General features: G+C 35.8%; 1 protein-coding gene across 4 annotated transcripts in view; it reads left to right on the plus strand.

The window, feature by feature from the left end:
- Positions 1-27,201, plus strand: part of RBPJ (recombination signal binding protein for immunoglobulin kappa J region) — a 216,405-nt gene that overhangs the window by 152,884 nt on the left and 36,320 nt on the right. For all 4 annotated transcript variants that reach the window (XM_004762654.3, XM_045076214.1, XM_013061512.2 and 1 more), the window contains one exon: positions 21,311-21,349. In XM_004762654.3, coding sequence (XP_004762711.1) covers positions 21,311-21,349 — 39 coding nt within the window. The remainder of the gene's footprint in view (positions 1-21,310; positions 21,350-27,201) is intronic.

The following is a 27,201-nucleotide window of genomic DNA, read 5'->3' on the forward strand; positions in this document are numbered from 1 at the left end:
TAGGGATGGGGAAGATACAGTTACTGTGTTATCAAACTGGAGTGACTTGGAACAGGTAAAACCCAGTGAAGGCACTTTTGAAGTAAAAGCTGTTGCTCCAGATGCTGGGAACGAGTTTTCAATCGTACCCTCCCTACCTCTGCATTTATATACTTTGTTTTGTTGTCTACCATATCCTCTGCCGCAAGACACTGACTGGTCATAGCAGGTACTTAGTAAATATTTGTCAAATGAATGAACTTTTGGTAATGCAGGTTGTTACGATATGTGTCTGCCCTGCCATGGCAGTTTACCAATGGAAAGAATGAGTGGATGTATCAGGAATTAATCACATTTTGAAAAGATTATAACTTCTACAGTTTTGTCATCAGTGAACTTTTTTGTGAGTTAAATTGTCTATTAAAGACCAAGGAAATCTTTGGGACCCTGAGTGTCTCAGTCAGTTAAATGTCCGATTTTTTTTTTTATCTCAGAGCAGGTCTTAATCTCAGGGTCGTGAGTTTGCGCCCCATGTTGGGCTCCACGCTTCAATGTGGAGCTTACTTTAAAAAAAAAAGGGGGCAAGAAAGTCTTGAGTGGATAATAGCTAACATTTAATGAGTATTGGACTTACAAAATGCCACCTGCACCTCTCCAGGTTGTTAAAATTAACATTTGTATTTTATATATGTGGAGACTGAAACTCTAGAAAAACTGTGAAAGGGCTAGAGTTGTTTTTTTGTTGGAAAGACCTGGACTTCAGGGGAAAAGTGGAAATAGTTTATACAATAATTCAACAGATTTTACTCACAATGGTAGATCTCCAAGTGTGAGATTTTTTTTTATAGGGAAAGAATGATTGTGATCTTTGCTTGTATCCCACAGAAGAAAAGCTCTGTATTTGAACTAAAACATTTCCATATTTGGGATTGACCAGATTTAGTTTGTTAGGAGGTGGACAGTTGCCCTTTTATGGCCACTAGGCACTCCATCGCTTTTATTTCTCTTTAACTTGGTGGCTCTGGCACTTCCTCAAGCAACCCTTTTCTTTTTTACTGCTGTCTTGCATTCCAGTGTTCTTTCTCCTTTCTTCCCTTCTACCCTACAAGCTCCTCCCTCCCTCATTTACATGCAGCCTGAAAAAACAAGAACATTTGTTCTCCATTCCTCTTACTTAAAATAATATGTGAACAGTGCTTTCGAATCCGAAAACTGGGCAGATCAAGTAAGAAATGAAGATGTTATGAAAATAATATAAAATACAGGTCCTAGCAAGTTGTCCAGAAGTCAAGAGGGCTGACCCCACGACAAGTAGTGTTCCTCTTTCAGATTAAAAGATTTGTTAAGTATAATGACCAGACTAGTAGGATTAATTCTTGAATACTAGAACCAAACCAAGGCACTGAGGGATAACCAGGGAAAAAAATTTTAAATTACCAATTTAAATGACTCCCCTTTAATTTTGGTTCTCATTCTGAAGTTCAAATTTATACTTAGAATTAAGGCTCTAACTCTAACTTCAGTCTTAAACTTTTTTTCATACCTAGGAACCACCATGATTTTAAAAGCCCAGGGTGTTAAATGTGTTAATTGCATCATTATATTGACATATATAATAGGTGTCATATTAGTGTTTGATTATTGATATTACAGTGCAGAACTGCTTGGGTGAAATTGCTGAAAACCTATACCTGGTATATGTAAGTTTTCCTTTCAGTTAGTTTTAGACTCATCAAAACTACATGAAGGAACATGGACTTCTGAGGACTTCTTTTCAGGTGTATTGTTTTATTGTTTGTAGCTCCATTTAGGTCTTTTTTTTTTCTTCAGAGATTGTATTTGCCAGAGAGAGAGAGAAGACAGCGAGAGAGAGAACACAAGCACGGGGAAGTGGGAGAGGGAGAAGCAGGCTTCCCTCTGAGGGGGGAGCCCAATGTAGGTCTGATCCCAGACCCTGTGATCATGACCTGAGCCGAAGGCAGATGCTTAACGACTGGGCCACCCAGGTGTCCCTCCATTTAGACCTTGATGTCACTTATAGAATCTGTCAGAAACATGGATTATCACTTTTTTGAAGTTGTGTATTGCTACTGTTGAGCAAGTAGTAACAGTAATGTTTATCAGGACACTTTCCATGGGAAAAGTAGTTTAATGAAGGTAAGAAAATTGTCATCATCATAGGTTTTTGACTTGGGTAAAATAGTTCCTTTATCTCTGCATTGTAAAACTTGTAAATTTAATATCAGTTTATTTGGGAGACTGTAATTTTTTTCTCCAGTGTAGAAAATAATTTATTTTAGATTGATTTGTTTATAATTATTATTTAATTCAAAGTAGTCTAAACATTAGAGTTTAAGACCTACCATTCCATAATTTTTTTTCTGTTGCCTTTTTTCTCTTTTTTTAATAAATGACTTGCTATTTCGGTTTATTGGTTTAGTGAACACACACTGTCTCTAGGCTTATATTTGAAAACTTCATGTTAATACTGTACACTCTTGAGTCAACATTAATGAGAATAATACAAGCTTGTAACTTTGGCCATATTTCTCTGATGTGCATTTCTGCTATTTAAAAAAGAAAAAAAAAAAGATTATTCAGCATGAAAGTTAGGGCCTGGAAGAAAAATCCACTGTGCATGTTTAATTTATTGTGGAAACAAGTTGGCATTTTTTTTTTTCATTACAGGGATATTTAGTTATAATTCTTTAAAGGTTCTGTATTCCATTAATCCCTAGAGCTATTAACACTTCAGATTTTCCTGGTTTATTTAACCTTATGCCATTGTTTCATATTCTCTCATCCTTGAAATTCAACAGTTTTGGTTTGCTGAGAAATAGTTTACAGGTTAAAAAGTGATTTTCTGAAACATTAAATAAATTTTCATGTGATAGGCGGTTTGTTGAATGGAAAAAGCAAATAAGCATTAATTCTTCAGTGAACTAGGGGGAAAAGAAGTCCTTATTTGGGGAAGGCAAAGAAGATAAACAGTTTAAGGAGTGTGGCTCTCATTATCTTGACCTTAGTATGGTTGGTATGTAATTAGAAGTTGGGGAAGGTCCTACCTTCTGACTTTCTGAGCTTCAGTTTTCCTTTCTAAGTTTGAAAGAATGCCTGCTTCTCATGTTGTTAATGAGAAGTAAATGAGAGCATATATTTGTTGTATCTACTTTTCTCTTCTGATATATGAGGCCAGTTTAGGAAGCTGTGGATGTAAGTAGTAACGAGAGCTTCGTCTAACCTTACGGAATCAGGAATGGAAATGAAGATAATTTGAAATACAGTTGGTAACATTAGTCAGTGAATTGCTTGTGACAGAAGGCAAGAATGAGAAGAGGTCAGTAATACTCATAACTATAGAGAAGAGAAACTGCATGTCTTTTGGGAGTACACGGATATGGAAGTTGGTGAAAGGAATGTTAAGAATTAAGTTGTTACTGTGGAGTTTGAAGAAAAATGTATCCTCCTATTTTTTCATTAGACAGTTGGATGTCAGGCAGTTGACTGGGCAGTCAATTAGTAAATTAGCCCTAACAACAGCTTTGCAGTTTGCCTAATTTAAATTCATAGCACAGCAAAATACTGAGTAAATACATAGCACGGAAGACCCAAATGGTGAGAGTTCAGCCTGCATCTATAAAAGGCTTTATCCTTGTTTTCTTCATTGCTACCCCTTAACTCCCAAAGCTTTTGCTCCTTCCTGGATTAGTGCTTCACCACCAGAAGTTACTTGTGACTGATATTTTTAATCACTTCACGGTCATTCTCAATGCAGCACCTTTCTTTTCATCTGCGTTGGGCAGAGAGGCTCCTCATATGATTGTTAAGAGTATCAAGTTGCTTGTAGCACCACCCAGGGTAAAACGGTTTGCTGTCAGATTGCAGGGTTGATAAACCCCTGTACCCCTGTCTTGTGTGTTACTTTCCAGTGCCCCCCCCCCAATCACACACACCTCCTGAGAAGCTTGAGGGAGCAGATACTAGCTACTTGTCCTGTGTTTTTGGTCCTAGGGGTGCATGAAGGCAGTGCGACAGGGTAATGGCTCAGATATACTTCGGCAGAAAGCCATTCTTTAAGCTTTGAGCTGTGGTTAAGACCATTTCTTCCTAGTAGTTTTGGCGTTACCACAAATGCAGGTTTATTTTAATACGACATGTGATAATAGAAGGCAACGTTAAAATGTGGAAGAAATATCATTTGGGTATTAACATTCAGGCAGAAAGGCATTTCTTTATTCATGCAATGGTGTTATAAAAAACATTTTGGAGGGGCACTTGGGTGGCACAGTTGGTTAAGCATCCAACTCTTGGTTTTAGCTCAGGTCATGATCTCAGAGTTGTAGGACAGATCCCTGTGTGGGATTCTTCACTCCACGTGGAGTCTGCTTGGGTTTCTCTGTCCCTCTGTCCTCCCACATGCACATGTGGATGTGCAAATGCTCCTTTTCTTTCTCTCAGATGAATAAATCTTTTAAAAAATTTTGGAAATCTGTTCCCTATTCCGAACATATGAATTTTGATTTTATTATTTTTGTTTATTAAAATTCTCCATTTTAATTAGGTGTCCTATTTTACATATTTTAAGATGATAATTGCCGTCTCTTACTTTGCCCTTAGGAACAGGTTTCTTTGAAAGTGCTTAACTATATTACAAACCTGAGTCATAGGGACGCCTGGATAGCCCAGTCAGTTAAGCATACTTTGGCTCAGGTCATGATATCCAGGGTTGTGGGATCCATCACCACCCCCACGGGCTCCCAAGGAGTCTGTTTCAGATTATCTGTCCCACTGCCCCTCCCCTACACTGTGTACTCGCTCTCTTAAATAAATAAATGATATATTTAAAAACAAAAAAATAAACCCAAGTCAGAGCCTTACCTTTATGCGTTAGACTTTATTATGGCTATCCTATCCATAAATGTTCTGGTCTGGGTTATTTAAAAGGAAAATAAAAGGCGGATGCACTGCTGAATTCAAATACTTGAGAATGCCAGACTGTGTGTTTGAGATTTGGCTATTTAAGAAATTGACCAAACATGGCTTGTTGGAGTTGGGCTAGTACTGTGTCTGTATAATTTCTAACAACAGAAAAAAAGAATGTAAAAGCTCTTTGTTAGCTGAAGATGTCTGTGTAGATTCTTGGTCCTTTTCAACTCAGAAAAAAATGTACTTTAGAGAATTATGATTGATAGTGTAAATAGTAGAATCATGAAACTCTCATAGTTCTCATTGCAATTGTAACATTTGCCCTTGTGCAGGGAAAATGTAAGAGTAATTGTCCAATTTATGACATACATAGATGTGCACACATGTCTGTCGATATGTGTGTAGTAAGGTATGACTGCCACAGTAGTTGTCTTTAGATTTACCGAATTTTATGTATTTATAGCTTTAGACAGCATTATTTTTTTACTTTTTAGTATTCAAAGAAAAATTTATCCTTTATAAAATTTAGTCAGTAGCTGAAATATTAGGAGGGTAATGAAAGAAGGTTTCTGAACTTTCAGGTTTTTTGTTGACCCCCTCACTGAAGCAAATCAAATCTTTTATCATAGAAAGTTTTAGAATCAGTTACTGCACTTTAAGAGTCTGTCATAAAAATTCATGCTCTAGGGGCACCTCCATGGCTCAGTCAGTTAAGCACCTGCCTTCAGCTCAGGTCATGATCCTCTGAGCCCCTTTCCATCACACTCCCTGCTCAGCAGGGAGTCTGTTTCCCCTTCAACTCTGCCCCTCCCACCTCTCATTGTGTCTCTCTCTCTCTCAAATAAATAAATAAATAAATAATCTTTTAAAGAAAACTTCATACCGAGGCACTCTCTTCACATGTTGGTATCCGGAATTGAACTATAATTAAATTCTATCTTAATGCAGAGCATATGGAAAATCATGAACAAAGTTCATGTTATGTTTTGTTCAAAACAAGTACATTTTGAACAAAATTTACCATTATGTAAGCTTGGGCAAGGTAGTTTCTAAGCTAATTTCTTCATCTGTGTAATGAGGTTAATAGCACCCACTTTATGAGACTGATTGATGTATGAAGTAGAGATATGTGGGCACAGTTCCTAGCCTGTGCCAGTTTTCTACTAGCTGCTATTACAGTGTAATCTATATGGTTAGGGACTGTGTTTCTTATTTGTTGCCATGTGTTGCAAGTCTAGTGCAGTGCCTAACATAGTAGGCACTTAAATATGTATTAAATAGTTAAAATAAAAAGGAACCATGGGACGTCTGAGTGGCTCCGTGTGGGTTAAACGTCTGCCTTTGGCTCAGGGCATGATTCCAGGGTCCTGGGATCGAGTTCTGCATCAGGTTCCCTGCTCTTCGGTGAGTCTGCTTTCTTCTCTGCCTGCTGCTCCTCCTGCTTGTACACTCTGTCTCTGACATAAATAAAATCTTAAAAAAAAAAAAAAATAAATAAAAGGAAGCAGAATCTAGGAAAACAATTATACTTTCCCTCCTTCTTCTTTTCAGTTTTAAATGAGATAGGCAAAGGAAGCCAATTTTAAAATTAATAATGGGAGCATTCCAGTCCTAGTACATAATCAGTATTTTTCCATGACACTGCATGATTAGTGATTTTTTAAAAAGGCATAATCTTGTGATAGATTATTTGCCAAATAGAAGACCACAGATGATCCTAATTTTTTGCCTACTAAGTAGGAGAGAAGATTGTTGGAATATCTGATCTACAGTTTGGCTGGTGAGGGAAGAAGACCAGTTTAGTTAGGACTTAAGTCCTCCCTGGTATAATATTTAAAAAAAAAAATTTTTAAGATTTTTATTTATTTGTTTGACAGAGAGAGACACAAGAGAGGGAACATAAGCAGGGGAAGTGGGAGAGGGAGAAGCAGGCTTCCCGCCAAGCAGGGAGTCCTGTGTGGGACTACTTCCTAGGACCCTGGGATCATGACCTGGGCCGAAGGCAGATGCTTAATGCCAGAGCGACCCAGGAGCCCCAGTATTTAACTTTTCTTAATATGGAATACATACATCTTGGAATGGTGTAGCCAAGGACTAGAATCACCACCTTATAAAATTTTGATGTTAGAACAAAATTTGAAGACAATAGGATTGCAGTCCATGAAAGAACTTTTTTTTTCCAAAAAAGAGAAAAAAAGCCATTCATTCAAAAATACTAAAGATACATATATTTATACATACCACACCCAAATATTTTTCCAAATTAGTAAACCTACAAAAACAAAGCACACAAATTGTAAATGTACAAGAAAGTGAAATTTCACAAAGTGAATATACATGTGTGACCATCACACACCAATATGGAAAGAAATTATCAGCTTCCTAGAAGGCCTCTTGTAGCCACTTTTAGTATTAGTCTCTATACCACTCTTTTGAAGATAACCTGTATCCTGGTGAACAGTGCAGATGAGTTTTGCTTATTTTTGAATTTCATATAAGCAGAATTAGACAGTTTTGTATCTTTTGAGTCTGGTGGCTTTTGCTAATGATGAGCTGATCACATCTGTGGTAATAGTTTGTTCACTTTGATTGCTGAGTAACACTCTATTATATAATTATTCTGTAATTTATTTGATCCTTGACAGTGGCCTTTTGGGTTGTTTCTGGTTTTGGGTTATGTCTGATGATGCTATGGACATTTTTATACATGTCTTTTGGTACCCATTTATACACATGTGATTATAACGTTTTACTACTCTTGAACTTCATCAGCAATAATAATCAAAGTCAGCAAGCATATATTGGAAACTTTGTCCATCATCTTAGTAGTATTGCTATATTCTCAGGTGTACTTTTTTAAAAAAATATTTATTCATTTGACAGAGAGAAAGAGAGAGCGAGATCACAAGTAGGCAGAGAGGCAGGCAGAGAGAGAGGGCGGAAGCAGGCTCCCTACTGAGCAGAGGGCCTGATGCAGGGCTTGATCCCAGGACCCTGAGACCATAACCTGAGCTGAAGTCAGAGGCTTAACCCACTGAGCCACCCAGGCATCCCTCTCAGGTATACTTTTATTAAGGAAGAGACACGGACATTTATGTACTGCCTGATTGCATGGTACTGCTTCTGAGGCTGTTCTGTTCCACAGGCAGAGTCAGGATTAAATTAGGAAGAGACCCATTGGACCTGACTTTTTACAGGAAAACATTCTTTTCTTACTTCTCCTGTTTCCTTTTGCTTGGCCTCTCTCCTCTGTGTTTATCCTTTGATTCCTCACCAGGTACATGGAAAATTTTATTTTTAGAGTGTTAAGACTCCATATAGACTCCAACTTTAAAATTGTGAGGTCTTCTGGCTTAATAGTTACTTTTTTTAAATAGAAAATTACCTATTTTTCCATAGTTTGTTAATTTTTTGGAGGCAGGAACTTACTCTGAGAAACCTCCTGAAATGTAACTTACTTGTTTTCCTCATATCCTTTTCTATTAAAAATCTCCTTTTTGCTGTGGGTTAAGCTTCCCTAACAGAAATCATCAATGGGTACTTCTTGGGGTTGTGACCTATCTCAGTGCCAAATGCATCTTGTTCACTTGTCCTAGGTAGTGGTTAACAGGTAACTAGAGCCCTTTCCAGACAGATTTTATACACTAAATGTTGCATGTATTTCTAAGAGTGGAACCCATGAAGGACAGGTGAAAAAAAAATCCTGTTATGGATAGTTGTATACTCCTATAGCTTTCTCCTTCTCCTTCAATTTTTGTTCATTCATTCATTCATTCATTCAGAGGGAGAGCACACTACAGCAGGGTGGAAGGAGAGGGACAAGCAGGCTCTGTGCTGAGCGTGGAGCCCTCCTTAGAGCTCAGTCACAGCCTGAGTCAGAATCAAGAGTCCAGTGCTGACTGAGCCACCCAGGTGCTCCACTCTTATGGCTTTCTAAATTTCATTTTAGGTAGGGGGGAAATGTTTTTTATTTTGGCTGGCTTCTTCATTCCTTCCTTCCCTCCCTACCTTCCTCCCTTGTCTTACTAGGGTTGGAAAGAATATTTAAGAGATGAGAGAAAAGTTAATACTTTTTCTCATTAATATCAGATTTATTTCTTCTGGCAAAAAAATTTTAGTTGAACACCTAGCCTTCAGAGAACTGAGAGGGGAAAATTTGTAGAGAGGGGAAAAAAGTCTTCACTACTTATAATTTGAGTTGGGGATGAGAAATAAGACGAGAAGTGTGTGGGAGAAAATTTTGTGACTTCATTTCATATATAAGCCAGTTGTCCATGATCACTTGTGGATTTTCTCTGAAAGATGTTTAGTCCTGAACAGTTTCTGATAGGTTGCTGTGTGTTCTCTGGGCTGCCCTTCCTTGAAAGGTAGAGATTTTCAGATAAACTCCTTTCTTTCGTGTCTTTGCTTTAATAGTAGTAGGACCATTTGTGTGTGTGTACACATGTGTACTTTTCTCTCTCTCTCTCTCTCTCTCTCTCTCTCTCTCTATATATATATATATATATATATATATATTCCTCATTTATTTTGGCACCTCATTGTCTGTTTTTAAATTACTAGGCAGCTGTCACTTGACCTGGTACTAACATAGGACCCCTCAAAGCTAAGCCACTATCCCCCTGTAAGTCATAGTGGTTTTTTTTTTAAAGTGAGATCATATATATATATATATATATATATATATATATATATTTTTTTTTTTTAAGATTTTATTTATTGATTTGAGAGAGACAAAGCAAGAGAGACAAGTGGGAGGAGAGGGAGAAGCAGACTCCCACTGAGCAGGGAGTCTGATGTGGGGCTCAATCAATCCCAGAACCCTGGCATCGTGACCTGGGCAGAAGGCATCATGACTTAACCAACTGAGCTACCCAGGTACTCAGTTATATGACTGTAAGCCATAGCTTAAAGCAAAACTAAATGTATTTTTTTGTATAGTAAAATATATAGAACCTATGGTTAGTGCTGTGAAATGTGTAAGCCTGATGATTCACAGATCTGCACCCGTGGGGCAAATAATACATTATATGTTAATAAAAATAATTTTAAAAATATATAGAGAACCTAAAATAAACCATTTCAGCTATTTTTAAGTGTACAGTTCAGTTGTAGTAAGTACATTTACATTATTGCACAACCATTACCACCATCTGTCTCCAAAGCATTTTAATCTTCCCAAACTGAAGCTCTCCCCCACCCCATGCCCGCCTCCACCCCAGCTCCTGGCAACCACCATTCTACTTTTCTATGAATTTGATTGCTCTAGGCACCTTAGAGAAATGGAATCCTAGAACATTTGTCCTTTTGTGTCTGGCTTATTTAACTTAACATAATGTTTTCAAGGTCATCCACATGGTAGCATGTATCAGAATTTCCTTTTTTTAAGGCCAAATAATATTTCATTGTGCGTATATGCCACATTTGCTCATCTCTTCATTCACTGGTGTAGGCATTTGGGTTGTTTCCACCTTCTGGCTGTTGTATATATTGCTGCTCTTAGCACTGGTGTGCAAGTATCTGTTTGAGTCCCTGCTTTGACTTCTTTTGGGTTTATACCCAGAATTGGAATTGATGGATCAAGTAGTAATTGAGTGTTTAACTTTTGGAGGAACGACTATAGTGTTTTATGCAGCAGCTGCACCATTTTATGTTCTTGTCAGCAATGTACAGGATTCCAGTTTCTGTGAATCATCTCCAACCCTGTATTTTCTGTTATTGTTGATGATCGCCATCATAATGGGTGTGAAATGGTATCTCAGTATTGTTTTAATTTGCATTTTCCTAATGATTAGTGATGTTGGACATCTTTTCATGCTTTTGTTTATCTTCTTGGACAGATGTCTATTCAGGTCCTTTTCTTAGGTTTTTTTCCCTTTCCTATTTTTTTCAAAAGAGTTTTAAAAATTTATTTAACAAAGACACAGTGAGAGAGGGAACACAGCAGGGAGTGGGAGAGAGAGAAGCAGGCTTCCCACCCAGCAGGAAGCCCGATGTGGGCCTTGATCCCAGGACTCTGAGACGATGACCCAAGCCGAAGGCAGATGCCCAACAGTGAGCCACCCGGGCGCCCTTCCTTTCCTATTTTTAAATTAGGTTTTTTGTTGTTTATTTAGAGGTGTTCTTTTTATATTCTGGGTATCAGTTATATGAGGTGGATGGTTATTTATATTTCTTTCTTTCTCTCTCCCCCCCCCCCAAGATTTTATTTATTTATTAGACAGAGCAAGACAGAGCGAGAGAGGGAACACAAGCAGGAGGAGTGGAAGAGGGAGAAGCAGGCTTCCTGCTGAGCAGGGAGCCTGATGTGGGGCTCCATCCCAGGACCCTGGGACCATGCCCTGAGCCAAAGGCAGATGATGAACGACTGAGCCACCCAAGAGCTCCTATTTACATTTATTTCTAAACCAGTATACATAGGTATTTGTCTTGAAGGATCCATTTCAGTTTTACTGTATTTATTAGAGTAAATACCATTGAGTAATCCAGCCTTGACGAAGTAGTGGTTTTATTGGGTGCTCATGCAGTGCCAGGTACTCTTTTAAGATGCTATACACATATGAACATTTTAAATTCTTGAAATAATCCTATATGGAAGGACTTTTTTTTTTTCTTTAAGATTTTATTTATTTATTTGACAGAGATCCAAGTAGGCAGAGAGGCAGGCAGAGAGAGAGGAGGAAGCAGGCTCCCCACTGAGCAGAGAACCCGATGTGGGGCTCCATCCCAGGACCCCGAGATCATGACCTGAGGTCCCAGGACCCTGAGATCATGACCTGAGGCTGAAGGCAGAGGTATTAACCCACTGAGCAACCCAGTACTTTCACCCATGGAAGTACTTTTATCTGTGTTTTCAGTTGAGGGAACTGAAAACAAACTAACTTCCATTAGTTTGTGTTAAAGCCAGGATTTGAATTTAAGCAACCCAGCTCCTGAACCACAGCACTTGGTTACCTCTCCCGTATACGTTTACATTTTGTGTTCTCATCAGATGACACTTTCACTTCTTGAACACTGCCTTAAAAGGTAGTTCATAAGGTCAGGTAAAATGTCTAAAGGAGTTCTTAACATTAAGTTGCATTGTATTTCCCTTTGTGGAATTATATGTTTTCCATAAGGGTGTGAATTGCTTTATTTGAAGTGGACATATTTTTTCTAAAGTAGCCTGCCCAGGGAAATTTGCAGAGACCATTTTTTTGAGTAAATTTTTAACTTGTATGCCTTTTCCTTTTTTTTTTTCCTTTTTTTATTTTAAGGCGGCTGTGTTCTTAACTTGGTGTGAGTTGATTTCTAGATAACGCAATTTCATTTGCTATTTACCTAAATCAAACTTAATTAGTAAAGAATAAAACACCTGTTTAATTGTATAATGCATTGTAGAGCAAAATGGAATTTTTGCCACTATCACAGATAGTAATAGCGGCATTATCACATAATTTTGTGTGTAGGCTATATGTATTGTTTTATACGTGCGCTTGGGGTACAGGGTGAAAATGTAGATCTTATTTCCTCATTGAAAAATGAATGCTCTTTACTGGATCATTTTTTTGTTATATGTATATAGCTATGACTGGGAGGCAGTAGGCAATCAGCAGTCTATTCCTGATTTTACACATGGAATTTAAAAATTTTTTGTTTATACAGACAATGCTTTATTCAGTATCTTGGTATGCATATTTGTCTACCTATATAATAAATATCCAGAATCAAATGGCTAGGAATTCAAAGTAATTGACATCTAGAATTATAATAGACATTGTTAAAATGTCTTCCAAAATGATTGCACAATTTTTAAACTCCAACAGTGCGTGAGATTTCCTGTTTCTCCACTTGTACACTAGCATTATCAAACTTTACATCTACAGTAAGCGAACCTTGCATAATTGTCGTGAGAACATAAAAGCTGTGCCAGGAAGCTGGCCATAGTCTTTTATGTGACACCTCCCATGAATGTTTTTTGATAGGTTTGTCACCACCAGTTTCTGTGGCAAGCAGGGTCAGGCCAGCAACTTGATCAGGAGATTAGTATTTCTCTGAGTGTGGCCTTTTTACTCTGATATAATTTTAGTATACAGAAAAATTGCAAAAATACTGTAAGGAAACTCACCCAGATATCTAAAGTATTAACATTTTACCACATTTCTTTTATTCCTCTATATATATACACAACATATTTATTTTCTTTAGATGATTTGAAGGTAAGAAGTAGACAACATACTCTTTTCCCCCTAAGTACTGCAGTGATCGTTTTTAAAAATAAGGACATTCTCTTATATAACCCCTGTACTGTTATCAAAACCAAGAAATTAAAATCAATATAATCCATTCTCCACTCTGTTAGTTTTTATTCACATTTTGTCAGTCTAAATAATGTCCTTTAAAGCAGAAGTAAATGCTGGATAGTATGTTGTACTCAGTTATTGTATATCTTTAGCCTCCTTGAATCTGGGTCAATTCCTCAGTTTTTTGTCTTTTATCACCTTGATGCTTTTAAAAGTATAGTCCAGTTATTTTGTTGACTATTCCTCGCTTTAGGTTTGCTATGTTTCTTCATGTTTAGACTCAGGTTCTTCACCTTTTGGCAGTAACATCACAAAAGTGATACTGTATTCTTCTTTTACATTATGCTAGGAAGCAGTTGAGGTCAATTTGCCCCATTCAGTCTTTTGATACATGAAATTAGTTTGCCAAGTGTCTGATTGCCCCCTCTTGTGGAGGCCATAGATTTTAAGATGCATACTTCCATATGAGATCTTCATATACAGTATTAATGGATGCTAGTGTTCTCAGAACTCAGATATGCCCTCTGGAGAGGAGGACTTATGGCCATTGTAGGTTTAACCTGGGAAGGTCCTTTCTCAGGTACAGATTTTGGGGAAGACATCCTTAACATGGCAATAATCTTGGAGATACCTAAGGTGGCAGATGCATAGCTGGAGATGATGGTCTCAGTCACCCTTCTTTCTTTCTGCTCCTCCTGCTGCTTTTCACAATCGCTGCCAGATTATTATAAAGTTCAGTTGAAGTTTTTCTTTTATTGTGAAGAAGAGGTAAAATAAAAGTTAAGGAACACAGTGCTTTTCAAATGTTTTACCCAGTACATGGAATCAAGAAGGGGAACATGTTTCTCTACCTGATGGGGCTACAAGCATGACTTGTCTTTGAAGTCTGCCCCATAGAGTATCTGTTCTAATAGAAACATGTTTAATACATGTGATAGTCCAGGAGAGTATGTTGTGCTTAATTGCTTTTGTTTTAGCAGCCAAGGACCACTGGTTACACCTTGATGTTTTTTTTGTTTTGTTTTGTTTTTTTAAGATTTTACTTATTTATGTCAGAGAGAGAGGAGCAAGAGTGAGCATAGGCAGACAGAGTGGCAGGTAGAGGTAGAGGGAGAAGCAGGTTCCCCACCAAGCAAGGAGCCCGATGTGGGACTCGATCCCAGGACGCCAGGGTCATGACCTGAGCCGAAGACAGCCGCCCAACCAACTGAGCCACCCAGGCATCCCACACCTCGATGGGTTTTGAGCAATATTGTTATCAAATGTGGTTCTTAAGGAAATAGCAAGCTCAAAACTAGAAATCAAAGTACAACAAATGTGGACATGTCTTATTCAAAGTTGTGTGACTTAAGAGGCTCTTTTCTGCCATGGATGGAGAATGAATAAGTTTTTTACACAAGAGATAAATTACATATTTATTTTAAAAATATTTTCAATTGGTCAGATAGTAATCTTCAATCATATTCAGTAGATACAATATTTAAGTTGTTTTTTAAAATTTTGCTTTTATTAATTATGTAGAATAACATCTTTGAATGTATGTCACTGTCCATTTGTCCTAATAGCATATACGTTCCATGAAGGCATAGATTTGTGTCTCTTGTTCACTGTTGTATACCAAATATCTATACCTGGTTCCTGCTAGGTGAATCAGTGAATCTGGAGACAAGGACAGAATGTTATATATAGCCTTTTCTAATTAGCCTTTCCTAATTTTTTGTGACTAAATTGCTAAACAACTTCTAGTACACTACTTTACTTTTCATATTATATACCTATTTGTTTCCTTCTACTGGTGGAATGCCCAGGTATGGGTCCTTGAGGATATGATTCAAGTTTCCTAATCTTTCCTCAATCAAGTACTATTCTATTTCACTATCTTAAATCATAGGAATCCCTATACTTTTGAACTATATAAAATTAAGACACTGTTTATAGCAAATTTCATGTAAGGTTTGGTTTAATTATGAGTTTGAATTGTTCATGCTCTCCTTTTGCTTATTTCCTGCAAATACAGCACCAGTGTTTCTTGCCTTAATTTATTTTAATCTCATTATTCTCATTTCTGTTTAAGCAGAAATTTATGAAATAGAGAAAAATAGAAATTCATTGTAGTTCCAGAACCCTAGGGCAGAAGAGTTTCCCACATGACTGTGCTTGCTTTTCCAGCTAGCTCTATGTTTTTAAAACTGATATTTTAATATTGTTAACTAGGTAACACTAGATAACATCAGGTTCTTGGGGCTTTTTTAGCAACATATTACCAAATTGTTCTATATTCAAAAAAGATTTTTCTTGTATCCTCTCCCCCACTTTTTGATTTTCGGGTTGATTTTCTTATGTGAATCATTTGTTAGATAGAAAAGGTGTTAAGATGGTGAAGTTTTGGTAAAATTTTTATCATGTTTGTCCTCAGTACGTTTGTGGTCATGCACTTTCTTAACAGACTGGTAAATATAGAAGGAAATGTATCTGTGTTACAGGAGAAAACAGTATTGCATCTCCACTGTGAGCTTGAAAAGGAAGTGTGTAATTTAAGTGTAATGTGTATAGAGGGTTTTTACTTATTTGGAAATTCTAAATCATTGGAGGATATCTGGGAACAGCATGCAGTACTATTTATAAGTAGGAAGTACTATGTTTAATGGTTGATGGTAACTTTTAAGAATCCTTATATATTTCAGGTATATGAAAATAAAGTAATTAACATTTTCTTCAGCTCTGCTTATTTTAAATAAAAGATCATTGTTATCTTAGGAAAAGCTAGTGAAGTTAAAGCAAAATTAATTTGCTACTTTAAAATTATATTTATGACATACATACTTTAAGTCACGTACGTTTTCCTGAGCTATAGTGTTATATGAGCATTTTTAGGTAAATGGTATATAGATTTTTCTGTATTGTTTGCCAATACCAGTCTGAAGGGAGATTATACAAAACAGAACAAGAAGGAAAAGACATGGGTTAGGGTATAATCAACTGTATATAAGCTAAATTTTGTTCATTTTTACTTAAAAAAAAAAAGCCAGGGTTGTAAATTTTTTCCTTAAGTATATAACAGGATTGATTATTATATTTAAGCAAAATGACATTTTACATAATATAGCATGCATAAAATATGAGAAGCCTGATGCAGATGACAACTTTTACTATCAAACGATCAACAACCTATACTATCAAAAAGATAAATTGGGATAGTGGTGATTCTTTGTTCCGAAGAAGAATCAAACCAGTATTTTGTGAAATTAAAGCCATCCTTTGGGTACTTAAAGGTTTAGATTGTTTTTTTATTGTTAAATACACCATAAACCTTATATGAAAAACATCTTAGGTAAGAGTGGTCTAAAACTTGGTTGGTCCAACATATTTCTGGTTCAGTTGTTAATGCAGATCATGTCAGTAGACACCTTTTTTTTTCAGATAGATTGCAAATAATGATACAAAATTTGTGCCTGCCTATCTCACCATTCCCTATTGTAAGAGAGAGAGACAGAACTTAGTGTTTAAATTACATTCAGTCTCTGAGAAATTGATAATGGACTACAGTCATTTCTGTTGAAAAGTGAGTATTTTGAATGCATGATATAAATACTACATTATGAATTTAATTCATTCATGTTTGAAGATGGACCACCTTTTTGCAGTAAATAATTCTTGAAGTTTTATGTATTAGTTGTATATCAGATTAGTAGTGAAAATGGGTCTTGTTAAATGCAGGATCCATATAGTACCTTGTTATAACTTAACATTTTCAAGTATGTAGACCTATGAATTTTGTTAAATAATTAGAATTAGGTTGAATTGCTGCCTTCAGAATTTTGCATTGTGAGCCTACTAAATGCATTGCATGACTTTTCTCAGAAAACCCCTTTACTTATTTTTCCCCATTGTAGTAGCTATAGTAACTATTAGTTTTAATGAGATAAACAGGAATGTGATTGCACATTCATTAAAGAAAGGACTGGGCTGGCACAACAATTATTGGAGACGCTTTATTATATACTGAAGAAGTAGTTTAATCTTAGTAACATTTATAAGAGTCCTAGCCTTAGGATGGCACCTAGCTTTAGAATTTAGAATGATGCTAAATTTTGAAGTGCTGTTCAAGCTTGGCATGTTCACTGTTGAGTTCTCTTGTACGTTTTCTGTGGGATAGTTGTTGTACTTCAGGAGCATGTGCTGTAATTGTTGACTTCCTGTAACAGGTATTTTCTGCAAAGAAACAAAGACAGATATTTTAATCAACATTTAGTTGTTAATCTAATTTTGAAAGCATTTCGGAGCACCAAGAAACAAAATTTACATTTCAGTTGAGCGCAGTAGATCTCTTACTAGTCCTGAAACAAACCTGTTAAATCTCAAAGGGTGCTTGATGACTGGAATATTAGTAGTTAGTATGAAAAGTACTGTGTCATGATCTTCATTGACAAGTTTTATTTCATTTGTTAACTATGTCTCTGAAATTTTCATCATTTTAACCCCTTGAGTAGATTCTGGGCCACATCTCACTTTGCTCCTTTTTATAAAATATAGCTGTGCTGTTACATCTATATATTTTAAAAAAAAGTATTTTAAAGGCTGTCTTAAGCGTCTTGGGTTTTGCAGACTATTTCTAACTTAGTGAGGCAGTTACATTTTAATCGCATGCTCTAATGGTACATTTCATCAATTTCAAAGGCTCAGAAAAGTCTTCCCTGTGGAAAAAGATTCAGAAGATTTTTGCCTTTAATTCCATAACTGAATTTCACAGATTTGCCAGTTTTAAAACCTGTGTTATTCAGTGGCCTTGCTGAAGTTCCTACCAACACATTGTGTTTTGTTTCTTGGTTTTTAAAATTGAATATCCTATAAGGTAAAATCAAAGAATTAGTAATTCTTCTAAAAAAAACTTGGATTATTTCCTCATATTTTTATGCTGTTTCACTTACGTCACTTTTCTGTATTTCAGGGTTAACAAAAATATTCATAGTCATAGATAACACGGTTTGTAAATTTTGAGTTCATAAAAAATGTCATATAGCCTTAAATTGCTAATAATTTTTGCGGGACATCAAATACAGTGGAGAAATTTTAAGTTAGACTTTACGTGTAGCTGACTATGAGCAAGTCATTTAACGTGTTTAAAACTACAGTCTGGTTAAAAAAGAAAACAAAATTCTATTGGTCCTTTTTCAAGGATTGTGTTCCACCATCTCTCAGAAGACCTCATTTCCTATTTCAGAGGAAATAGGTCATCACACAGTAATTAGTTTCTTCTTCCTTTATATTTATGTATCCTTGTTAGCATCCTACTTAATTCCTTTATTTTGTTATTTTGTCTTACTGATTTATAACTAAAATACAGTAATAGTTCTAATATTTGTTGAGCTCTTACTGTGTACCAGGCATTGTTCTCTGTGTTTTCTGTATATTAACACATTTAATCCCTTCAACACCTCTTTAAGGTAAATACAGTCACTGTGCTCATTTTGCTCATGAGGAAACTGAGGTCTAGAGAGTCACATAATTTCAGAGACACGGCAAGAAAATACTAAATCATGGATTTGGAAGCTGATCTTACTTGGTGCATTTTTCTTAACCTTCATGCTGTATTCTAACTCTAGCCTGAGTTGTGCTTTCTTCTCCTTGCTCAAGCTTTTCTTTGCCCTCTTAACAACCAGCTGAAATGTTTTTTCATCCACTTAGCGTATTTCTTTCTGAAGGGCCATATAGTATAAGCTAATTAAGTAGTAAACATCTAAGATTTTTTTATTTGCACATTTTTGTATTTGCATATAGTTGACACAGGGTTACACTAGTTTCAGGTGTATGGTATAGTGATTCAACTTCTCTGTTATGTCGCACTCAGAAGTGTGACTACACTCTCATAGCACACAACACTGTGATATTATCTTTGATTGACTATATTCCATATGCTGTGACTTACTTATTCTGTAATGGAAACCTGTATCTCCCTCTCCCCTTCACCTATTTTGCCTATTCCCCCCATGCCCCTTCCTCTGGCAAGCATCAGTTTATTCCCTATAGGTCTGATTCTGTTTTTTAGTTTATTTATTTGTTTTGTTTTCAGACTTCACATAGGAGGGATATCATAGGGCTGTTGTCTTTCTTTGATTTATTTCAGTTAGCGGAAGACCCTCTAGGTTCATCCATGTTTTTTCAAATAGCAAGGTCTCCCTTTTTTATGTCTGTGTAATATTTCTCTCTCTCTGTGTGTGTGTGTGTGTGTGTGTGTGTGTGTGTGTGTGTACACACACACCATATTTTCTTTTATCTGTTCATCTGTCAGTACTTAGGTTGCTTGATAGGCTATTGTAATGCTGCAGTAAACATAGAGGTGCTTGTACCATTTTGAATTAGTGTTTTCATTTTCTTTTGGTAGGTACCCAGTAGTGGAATTATTGGGTCATGAGGATTTTCTGTTTTTAATTTTTGAGGAAGTACTGTTTTGCACAGTGGCTTTACCAGTTTACATTTCTACTAGCAATGCATAAGGGTTCCTTTTTCTCTATGTCCTTGTCAACCTTGTAATATTTTGTATTTTTGATTTTAGCCATTTTGACATAGCACATGTTGGTTTTGATTTGTATTTCCCTGATGATTAGTGATGTTAAGCATCTTTTTATGTGTCTGTTGGCCATCTATATGTCTGGAAAAATGTCCATTCAGGTCCTCTGCCCATTTTTAATCATATTGTTTCGACATCAAGTTGTATATATTCTGGATATTAAGTCTATATTTCTTTCTAAGTTTTTATTTATTTGAGTGAGAGAGAGAGAGAGGGAGAGAGCATACACAAGCACAATCAGGGTGAGGGGCAGAGGGAGAAGCAGAGCACTGATCAGGGAGCACGAACGATGCAGAGCCTGGTCCTAGGACTCCAGGATCCTGATCTAAGCGGAAGGTAGACGCTTAACCGACTGAGCCATCCAGGCACCTTGGATATTAAATCTTTATTGGATGTATCATTTGCAAATATCTTTTTCCATTTATTATGTTGTCTTTTTTGTTTTGTTGTTGGTTTCCTTTGCTGTGCACAAGCATTTTATTTTGATGTGGTCACAATAGTTTATTTTTGCTTTCGCTTTCATTGTCTTGGAGGACTTACCTAGAAAGATGTTGTTTTTGCCAGTGTCAGAGGTGTTACTGCCCATGTTCTCGTGTAGGATTTTTATGGTTTCAAGTCTCCCATTTAGATCTTTAATCCATTTTCAGTGTATTTTCTATAGAATTAAAAAGTAGTCCAGTTTCATTTTTTTGCATGTAAGTAGTCCAGTGTTCCCAACACTATTTTTTGAAAATACTCTTTTCTCCATTGTATATTCTTGCTTCCTATGTTATAGATTAATTGACCATGTAAGCATGGGTTTATTTCTGCGTTTTCTGTTTGTTTCATTGATCTATGATTATGTTTTTGTGTTAGTGCCCAACTGTTTTGATTACTACAGCTTTGTACTATATCTTGAAATCTGGAATTGTGATACCTCCAGCTTTATTCTTTTTCAAGATGACCTTGGCTACTCTAGGTCTTCAGTGGTCCATACAAAATTCGATATTATTTGTCAACATCTGGTTTAAATTTCAGTTCTGCCTGCCACTTAGTTTACTTTGTGGGCAAGCTGCTTTCTGTCTTTTTAAAATGAATCCTTATGTACTTCACAAAATTGTACTATAATGATTAAAGAGGGTAAGGTGTAAAGAATGTACAGCAAAGTGCCTGGCAAATGACAAACTGAGCTCTATACCACCTCTTGGGGTTTGAGAATTTTTCTGAGTGTTGTAGGTTGTGTGAGACTGGGGGTTTTTGATTAGTGTTGCCATTGTTGGGTTTTTGTTTTTTTGCAAGGTATCTCTAGGAGGTACCTGTCCCTTGTCTTATCATTATGCTACATGCTCAGAGTGGGTGTGTAAGACCAATTTAGGGTGCATTTTTGTTTAGGAACCATTTTTAAATGAAATTTTTTTTCTGGGCATGGATGGTTATTAGAGGATTTTCCTTTATGCTGTTCTTTAGTGGAGTTGAAATACAAGTCATAAAGGAATTTCAAATGGTGCCTAAAAAGCTTACTGTGTACTGTGTCATATAGCCTATGTATTTATTTTTTTTTCTTGTTTTTTTCCAGAAAATTTGGTGAGCGGCCTCCACCTAAACGACTCACTAGGTAAGCATTATATTAGTTTTTCACCCAAACCTTTCATGAAAATAGCAGGTTCTATTATCTTAAAAACTGTATTAGGTGCTTTTGAAAAGAAGTTATTCAAATAGTGGTATCTAGATCATAAGCTTATTCTCATCCTTCCCCATATCCTACCTCCCTTGCCCCACTAAAAAGAGAATGATAGGATATAGTTCAAAGGGGAAAGTGAAACCTTTCAAGAATTAATCTTGAGTATTAGATAGTTAACAAGGATGACAATATAAAGATAGCTTCTTAAATCTAGCCAGTCTAGCTGCATTTAGACAGTCACAATTTATTGATTGATTATAGGTGGCACCTGAAAGATATTTCATAAATGCTTTAGAAAAGAATTTTAAAGAAAACATGATTTTACTCACTTTTAAGGAGACTATAAATATTACATTGTGTTCTAATAATGTAAATTAATTTTACAATATACAAATGTTAATTCCAAATGTTAGATATAAAGTATTAGTCTTGAAATGATTTTTAAATTTTTCAGCAATTAGCAGTTGTAAAATAAAAAGTAGAACACCTAGTTGCACATTTACACCCTAGATTTAATGTTAATCTTGCATTCTTACTGTCTTTCTAGAAAATTGCATGCGAATATAAGCATATGCTTGTCTGTTTTATCTTTATTTTTTTTTTTAAGTCTGGCATCATGCTCTACCATTGTTCTGGACCTTTTACCTCCACTTACTCTACATCTTCTACTTGTTATCTTTCATATTTCCATAGTTTTTCATTGCCTTCACACTACTCTTTATTTAATATTTTACATTGATGACCACTAGGTTATGTCCACATTATCGTTATTGTTAAAAAGCTGTTGCACACAAAGAATGATAGGGACATGCCAAAAGGACACAGAAAGGGAACCAGTTTGAAGAATTTCCCTTTAGTCAAACATGGCTACTTCAATCTTCAAAATAAATAATGATAGTAATAGATAAGAACCCATAGAATAAAATACAGTTTAAGAGTCTACATTGAGTTAAAGAAATGATTCTATAGTGGAGGAGAGGAACTCTTTCTTTTATAGCAGAATTCCACCAAATAAATGTAGAGGGAATGATGGAACTAGGAAATCATACTTTGGCAACTACTACAGTAATAATTGTTTCAGGCAAAAATTGTCAGTGAATGCTTAAACACTCTAAAGTCTGGTGAGAAACAAATACTCACTTAATACTTTAAGTATATCCTCACAAAGTATGTATTAATTATAAAGTGAATAATAGTAACATAGCCATGAAGAAACTTAGCAGACACTACCTTAATGAAGTGATCTAAATTAACATCACTAGTAATGGACAAGTAAGCATCATGTGCATCCTGAGGAGGATGACACAGTGTCACTTTTGTGATGTTCCAGCCAGAAATGCATAAGCTCAGTCTAAGCATAAGAAAAATGCCACAGACAGGCACAAATGAGGGACATTCCATAAAATAAATAGCATTTACTCTTCAGACTTACCAAGATCATAAAAAACAAAGACTGAGGAATAGCAGATTAATGAAGGCCAAAAAGACATGACAATTAAATTCTGGGTCAGGAAGAAGGTTTTTTTTTTTTAAAGCTGGAGTTAGCAAATATTTTCTGTAATGGGCCAAATAATAAAGGTATTAGACTTTTTAGTCCATACCAAGGTTGTTGTGACTTCTTATCTCAGTTTTTATATCCCCAAATCAGCCATAGATGTCAATACATAAATGAATGGTATGATTGTATTCCAGCTCAACTTAATTTACGAAAACTGGTGGCTATCCTTATTTGTTCTGAGAGCATTAGTTTCTCAACACTGCCTTCCATTCCCTATGTAAAGGACAATTGTTGGACAGTTGGCAACATTTGAATAAAATCCATGTACACAAGTATTTGTATCAGTGATAATTGCATTATGCTTATTTAAAGTATGTCTTTCATTTTGGGAAATTAACACTGAAGCCTTCTGGGTATAAGAGCTTTATATCTACAATGAGTTCTTAATGGCTTAAAAACATAAATATGGGGCATCTGGGTGGCCCAGTCCTTAAGTGTCTGCCTTCAGCTCAGGTCATGATCCCAGAGTGCTGGGATTGAGCCCCACATCAGGCTCCTTGATCAGTGGAAAGCCTGCTTCTCCCTCTCTCACTCCTCCTGCTTATGTTCCCTCTCTTACTGTGTCTCTCTCTGTCAAATAAGTAAAACCTTAAAAAAAAAAAAAAACCAACCATAAATATGGTAAAATATTGATGTTCAACGAATATGGAGGAAAGGGGACTAGGAATTCTTTGTACTATTTTTGCCACTTTTCCTATAAGTCTGAAATTACTTAAATTTTAAAGAATTTCTAGAGACATTAAATACATGTTTGTATATATCTTGAAGAAATTCTAAGCAGAATTACTTAATTCACATGTGTAGATATTTTGATAGTTACAGTTTAATAATAGATATTTTTATTTTATTACTAGTAGAAATAGATTGGTTCCAGAATGACTCCTAACCATAAAATATATTTTGATGAATAAATCACTTGCTTTTAATGGACACCTCTGTAAAAATAGCAGAGTGATGATAATAAATATCATAAGGAGATGGTCCTTTCCTTTCTTCAAGTATATATAGTAATATAATTAGGTCCTGTCTACTTTATCATGATTTTTAAGTAATTTTCCCTGTTTGGAAAATTTTGGTAAGCTTTTAAGTCATCTGCTTTTGGCTAAGATGGAACAACAGGGACTGGAATTACTCTCCAAACTGAAACTGCTAAAGACCTGGACGAAATAAAAAAAAACAACGATTTTCAAAATCATAGATGGCAGGCAAGAAAGGACAGTGATCCTTGAGAGACAGGAAACAAGTGAGGTGAGCTCCACAGTTGCTCCAGCCTAGTACCTAGAGAGTTTCTAGAACATTACATAGAGAGTAGGAATCCAAGTGGAGCCTGGTTAAGCACCTTGAGGTGAAGAGATGGAGCTAGGTGTCATGGGGTTCAAGGTGGCTAGAGTTCCCAGGAGAGAGAGCTGGAGAGGAAAGAGATCCAGAGATCTGCAGAAGGTCCCCTCTCATCTTCAGCTGAGTATTGATCAGCACATGTGTGTTGGGAAAGTGCCTAAGGCAAAGATAAAAATCAAGTTGAAGGGGCACCTGGGTGGCTTAGTGGGTTAGAGCCTCTGCTTTTGGTTCAGGTCATGATCCCAGGATCCTGGGATTGAGCCTGGCATCGGGCTCTCTGCTCAGCAGGGAGTCTGCTTCCCTTCCTCTCTCTCTGCCTGCCTCTCTGCCTACCCGTGATTTCTGTCTGTCAAATAAATAAAATCTTTAAAAAAAAAAAAATCAAGTTGAAGAGTTAGAGGAAAAAATTCCCGAAGCTCATACTACAAACTGCCTTTTCCCAGCAGCTAAAGTGGAAAAATATTACACTTCATGATGCATCTACTACCACACAGAAGAGTTTCCCTTCAGTAGTGGTGCAAAATTTGGCCAACATTAAATGCTGCTCACCAGAGCATTTTACCTAAGAAACCTTAAAAACAAGATTGAAAGAATCAGATTTTTTCCAAGTAGCTTGAATATATACCAGAATAAATCTCAATAATATTTCTAAGAATTGAAAAATATCAAATACTCAAAAGTAAGATTGAGTCTTGACATCTAATCAAAACATACCAGTCCTACAAAAAGTAGGAAAATACCCATATGAGGAGAAAACTCAATTAAAACCAACCCAGGAGTGACATACATGATGGGAATCAAAGACATTATAGCAGTTATTATATTTGTCTTCTATATGTTCAGTATGCTAATAGCATCAGGAGTTTGCCTGTTTTTTTGTTAAATGATAAGATGGTAAATATTTTAGTTTTTGTGATCCATGTAGCCTCTGCTGTAACTACTCAACTTTTGTAAGAAAGCAGCCATAGACACATGTAAACCAATGGACATGTATGTACACTGGAGTACAGTACAGTTTCCTGTCACCAAGAGGAGTGCATCAGATTTGGTTTATAAATTGTATTGTGATCTCTGAGCTAGAGGAAAGATTGAACAAGTTAAATAGAGGATATGGAAGATTAAAAAGGTATCTAAATCAAATTTCTAGAGATGAAAATTAAAATATTTAAGATGAAATACACTTGATGGGGATTATTACAGGTACATGTTGCTGAAAGAAAAACTAATGAACTTGAAGACATACCAATAGAAACTAGCCGAAGTGAACATAAAGAAAAGGTCTGGGGGTAAAATAACATCGTAAGTGAGCTGTGGTTTATGTTCAGGTGGCTAACATCCAAGTAATTGGAGTCATCGAAGGGGGAGGTATGACTAAAAGGAGAGATGAAGAAATAACAGCTGAAATTTTCCTTAATTTGGTGAAAACTGTTAAAACCATAGTTCTGAGAATTCAGTAAACCCAAGTGAAAAAACTACACTGGAACATATCGTAATCAGATCGCTTAAAGTTAGTGATAAAGAAAATGTTAAAAGCAACAGAGAAAAAAGATAATTATAAAGGAATTTCTCCTTTGCTAGGGAGAAGACAATGAAGCAAGAGCTTTAAAGTACTCAGAAGGGAAAAAAATGCAGCAACCTAGAATTTTATCCCCCGGCAAGACAGAATAAAGACCTTTTTAGACCTAAAAAACTAGAAAGGAGATAATAAATATTATAAATAAGTTTCTGCCAATAAATTCAACAACTTTTGAAGAAATGCACAAATTCCTTGAAACTAGCAAACTACTGAAGTTTACTCAAGAAGAAACAGATAACCTAAATAGCTCTATTAACTAAAGAAATCAAATTTGTAATTACAAACCTTCCCACAAAGAAAACTATAGGCTCAGATGAATTTACTTCTGAATTCTACCAGATATTTGAGAAATAAATCATGCCAGTTCTTTATATACTCTTCCAGGAAATTGGAGAGCAGGATATTCTTTCCAGTTCATTCTGTGAGGACAGAGTTGTCCTGTTAAAAGCATGGCAGAGACATTTTGAGAAAATAAAACTATAAACCAATATCCCTTATGAACACAGATGCAAAAAGTCTTACATTTTTACAATGAAAATGACAATATGGTTTTATCTTAGAAATGGAAATCAGTGTAATTCAGTATATTAATGGAACAAAAAGGAAAATCATATGGTCATCTCAGGACGTTTGGAAAAACTTTTGACATTCATTCTGATCAAAATTCTCATCAAATTAGGAATAAAGTATTTCCTCATTCTGAAAATGTATACCTATGAAAAAACTAAATTTAACATGATGCTTAATTGTGAAAGCTGAATGTTTTCCCTCAAGATCAGGAAAAATGTAAGGTTGTCTCTTTTTACCACTTCCATTTAACATTGTAAATAAGGTTCTAGTTAGTACAGTAAGTCCAGGAAAGAGAAGAAAGGCATCCAAATTGGAAAGAAAGAAGTAAAACTGTCTTTATTTGCAGACATCATGATCATCTATATGGAAAATCCTATGGAATCTATTTTAAAAAGCTGCTAAAACTAATAGGTGAGTTTTATCAAGGTAGATCAACATATAAAAATGAATTGTATTTTTAATATGAACAATGGAAAATTAGAATTTAATAAAAATGCTATATTAATTAAATAGCATCAAAAATATGTAATTTTTATGGGAAAATCTGAAATAAGACATGCAAAAACTATATATTTTAAAACCTTAAAATGTTGTTGAGAGAACTTGAAGTCCTAAATAAATGTTCTGGGAACAGAATACTCAATATTGTTAAGATGTCACTTCTTCCCAAATTCATCTATGGATTCAACATTAATACCAGCCAAATCCCAGTGGACTTTTTTAGCAGTTGACAAGCTGTTTCTA

This window comes from Mustela putorius, unplaced genomic scaffold (assembly GCF_011764305.1).
Source record: "Mustela putorius furo isolate JIRA1106 unplaced genomic scaffold, ASM1176430v1.1 tig00000083_pilon_pilon_pilon, whole genome shotgun sequence".
Classification (NCBI taxonomy): Eukaryota; Metazoa; Chordata; class Mammalia; order Carnivora; family Mustelidae; genus Mustela; species Mustela putorius.